The sequence below is a fragment of the Egretta garzetta genome, unplaced genomic scaffold (assembly GCF_000687185.1).
Source record: "Egretta garzetta isolate BGI_Z169 unplaced genomic scaffold, ASM68718v1 scaffold25, whole genome shotgun sequence".
Classification (NCBI taxonomy): domain Eukaryota; kingdom Metazoa; phylum Chordata; class Aves; order Pelecaniformes; family Ardeidae; genus Egretta; species Egretta garzetta.
The window spans coordinates 142,108-146,508 of NW_009259800.1; the positions used below are offsets into that span (position 1 = coordinate 142,108).

The 4,401-nt window shown below is 39.7% G+C and overlaps 1 protein-coding gene across 1 annotated transcript; it reads left to right on the top strand.

Moving 5' to 3' along the window:
- Positions 1 to 9: 9 nt before the first annotated feature.
- FZD10 (frizzled class receptor 10) lies at positions 10 to 1,650 on the top strand. Its single transcript, XM_009639830.2, has one exon. It carries the CDS (start codon positions 25 to 27, stop codon positions 1,648 to 1,650), a length of 1,626 nt encoding a protein of 541 aa, XP_009638125.1. The 5' UTR covers positions 10 to 24.
- The last annotated feature ends 2,751 nt before the right edge of the window (positions 1,651 to 4,401 follow it).

The window sequence follows — 4,401 nt, forward strand, 5'->3', positions numbered from 1 at the left end:
AGGTGCCAGCCGATAGAAATCCCCATGTGCAAGGATATCGGGTACAACATGACGAGGATGCCTAACCTGATGGGACATGAAAACCAAAGGGAAGCTGCCATTCAGCTGCACGAGTTTGCCCCCTTGGTGGAGTACGGTTGCCACAGCCATCTGAAATTTTTCCTCTGCTCCCTCTATGCCCCTATGTGCACGGAGCAGGTTTCTACACCAATCCCAGCCTGCAGGGTTATGTGCGAGCAGGCAAGGCTGAAATGCTCTCCTATTATGGAGCAGTTCAATTTTAAATGGCCAGACTCCTTAGACTGCAGCAAACTGCCCAACAAGAACGACCCCAATTACCTGTGCATGGAAGCCCCCAACAACGGGTCGGACGAGCCGCCCAGAGGGTCCAGCATGCTGCCACCCATGTTTCGTCCACAGAGGCCCAGCAGTGGCCACGATCTGCAGCAGCATAAGGACAGCCTCAGCAGAACCTCCTGTGAAAATCCTGGCAAGTTCCACCATGTGGAAAAGAGTGCTTCCTGTGCACCGCTCTGCACTCCAGGGGTTGATGTTTACTGGAGCAAGGATGACAAACAATTTGCTGTCATTTGGATTGCCATCTGGTCCGTTCTGTGCTTCTTCTCCAGCGCTTTTACTGTACTCACTTTTCTGATAGATCCTCAGCGTTTCAAGTACCCCGAGAGGCCCATTATCTTCCTCTCAATGTGCTACTGTGTCTACTCAGTGGGGTACATTATTCGCCTCTTTTCAGGTGCTGAAAGTATTGCCTGTGATAGGGACAGCGGCCAACTCTATGTCATCCAGGAAGGACTGGAGAGCACTGGCTGCACCATTGTGTTCCTGGTTCTGTATTACTTTGGTATGGCAAGTTCCTTGTGGTGGGTAATCCTGACTTTAACTTGGTTTCTAGCAGCTGGGAAAAAATGGGGGCATGAAGCAATTGAAGCAAACAGTAGCTACTTCCATTTGGCGGCATGGGCCATTCCAGCTGTGAAGACCATAATGATCCTAGTTATGAGAAGGGTGGCTGGAGATGAGCTGACAGGGTTGTGCTATGTTGGAAGCATGGATGTGAATGCCTTGACGGGGTTTGTACTCATTCCTTTGGCTTGTTATCTAATCATTGGCACTTCTTTTATTCTTTCTGGTTTTGTGGCCCTTTTTCATATCAGGAGGGTGATGAAAACAGGTGGAGAAAATACTGACAAGTTGGAGAAACTTATGGTCAGGATTGGTGTCTTCTCAGTCTTGTATACAGTGCCTGCAACTTGTGTGATAGCTTGCTATTTTTATGAAAGACTTAATATGGATTATTGGAAAATTGTGGCAACTCAACAGAAATGCAAGATGAACAATCAGACTAAAAATTTAGACTGCATGATGAATAACTCTATTCCAGCAGTAGAAATTTTTATGGTCAAAATTTTTATGCTGTTGGTTGTGGGCATTACTAGTGGTATGTGGATCTGGACTTCCAAGACCCTTCAGTCCTGGCAAAATGTTTGTAGTCGAAGATTAAAGAAGAGAAGTAGGAGAAAACCTGCAAGTGTTATTACAAGTAGTGGAATCTACAAAAAACCTCAACATCCACAGAAAACTCACCTTGCAAAATATGAATCGACATTACAGCCACCCACTTGTGTGTGACCAGATTTTAGAAAAGACTGTCTCTCACCTTACAGACTTACACATGTCCACAGTAGCAGTCAGAAATTAAAAAATAGTGCTTTTTTTTTTTTTTTTTTTTTGTCAGAGAACAGTTTAATATCTCAAGGCAAAAAAAAGTATCACGTTGAATTCGGGACCTGGTGAAAAACTGAAGGTAAATGTACTTATGGAAAGGTTTTCAGTGAAAGAAATATTGTGAATTAAAACGGTCTCTTCTGTTACTAATCTGTAGCTAAGTACTTCATCCAGCCCTCAGAATTTCTTTTTTTCTTTTTTTTTAAAAATCCACCCTATTTAACTTCTTCATGTAGCTGAGCTGGATTTCCTACAAGTTTCTGAGTAACAAGGTGTACTCAAGTTTTATGGAGCAGTCATTTGATTTTAAAAGTGCCCAAGTGAGCGTTGCCTCTTTAGGGAAACTAAGATCCTATCCTCAGTAAGTGTGCTATCTGTGAAAGCAACTTCCGTGCTAACTTTAAAAAAAAAAGAGATAAATCCTTTACAACTCATCTCAGCCTAGTGGGTTTGGAGTGCCTAAAAATAGGTTCAATCTATAATGCTCACCAATATTCTTTCACTAAAAGAGAAACTTCCTGCACCAGACACAAACTTTGTGAATAAGAATAATGTGCAATACATTTTTTTTCTTACCATGACATGAAAAGAGAAACAAGTATTTTGCTGTACATAAAGACAACAAAAGAAATCTCTTAACAAAAGAACTAAGAGGTCTAGTCCTCAGAAACCCTTTAGTGTTACACTTTGTGGCTTTTTAATGGAAATCAAGCCAATGTTATACACGTTTGGACTGATTTGTGCAAAAAAAAAAGGGGGGGGATCAATTCAAAGAGACCCAAAGGGCTTATTGACTCTTTCTATTGTTAAACAAATTCTCACTATGAATAGATCAAGAAGCACTAGATTCTGCAAAGGGAAGCTTTGTATAGAGTGATGCTCTTTACTGTGCTGGGGGTGCACAGTTTTGTGCTGTATATATTTGTAATATACAATTATTTTTCATGCTCCACTATTTTATTAAAAATAAAATATGTTCTTTAGTTTGATAATTTTGTGTGTTCTAAACTTTCTCTGATGTGCTTTGTGGTTAATAAACTTGTTTTCTCAAAGATTTGATAAAAGCACACTTTGAATATAATAGTTGTTGTTATACTTGCCTGCAAGTATAAGCAGATAGAACCGTAATTTACTCAAAACAAATTGCAAGTTGGACTTAAATAAATGGATTTTGAAGTTGCATCTTTCTGTGAACCCCTGCAACTGAGAAAGCTGAATGGGAAGAAGCTTTAGTGATGTAAAAAAGCTGCAGTGATGTAGAGTAGTACGGTGTTTACAAAGCACTGAGATTACAACAATGATCCTTGGTTAACACCCCTTTAAAATTTGCATAGGGTATGTTCAGCATGTTAAAGATAGCTGGCTCACTTCAGCACCGTTTGAATACAATTCAGTCTCTACTCTTCAGGGATTGGTTTTTTCCCTTCTAGCACTACTGAAAATATCACTGTTATTTGGGAAAAGACTTTGGGAAGGTTGGGAGAAAGAAGAGGGGGAAATATAAATACAGACTTTGAATACTACTGTAGGAAAGCTATCTGATAAAACTGTAAATACATTTTCAAAAAGTTTTTAGTGGAGCATGACTTTGTATTAACCTGAAGTTTTCCATGCAGTTGACTAACAGGCTGTGTGACCACCTGGAGCGATACTAATATAACCTCACTTTCTCACACAGGCTGTTCTAGAAAAGCCTTTATCAGGTATCTTGTAGACAGAAGAGAGAGGTCGTAATGAACTTTGGTAGAGTGAGGATCCCCATGACAGTCATCCTGTGGCTAGGAGTTTTGTAACAAAAGGTTTTTCAATTTATCTGTGCAGTGCTACAGATGAAATTTTGTCGTCTTTAAATGTTTCTAGCAATGACTAGGAACTTGAATGACAAAAATGATGATGCAGGTATTATTAATAATCAAACCTAGTGGGTCTAAAATGCAGATACGCAAAGCAGCTTTCAATATAAAATTTCTCTTTCAGGGGAAGAGGAAATACATTTTTCATCCTTTATGCCTATGTGCTGCTGTTTAATACACAGCTTTTGGATGCCCTGGAAATTAATCCTGCTGGAGCCGAAGTAGGACATTGCACTAAACAAATCCACTTCTGAAACTACTGAATTAACGCCTTTGCATCTGTGTATGTTCTAGTTAAGATCAATTACATTAGATCCCAAGAAATACAAAGTTTTTAAATAATCTGTGTATGACAAATTGCTACAGCAATCCTTCAAATATGTGTTCTGTTATTATAGGATCATAGAATGGTTTGGGTTGGAAGGGACCTTAAAGATCATAGAATCAGTTAGGTTGGAAAAGACCTGTAAGATCATCTAGTTCCAAGCCCCTGCCATGAGCAGGGACACCTTCCACTAGGCCAGGTTGCTCAGATTATGTGTGCCACCTTACCAGTACCGTATCTGCTTCACACGATTTTCATCTCTGACATGAAGGTTAGTGCTGGTTTTACTAGACACAGATTTGTTTACTGAACGATTTCAGGCTTCACTCTGAAACACATTAGCCACTGAAATAAACATCTCGCTGGTTTTGTAGACTATAGAAAATTATTTGCTTTCATTGTTGATCATGTATTTTTACAGTCTGCTACTAGGATTCTGGAAGAGAAAAATAATGAAGAAAGAATTTCAGCAGTGGC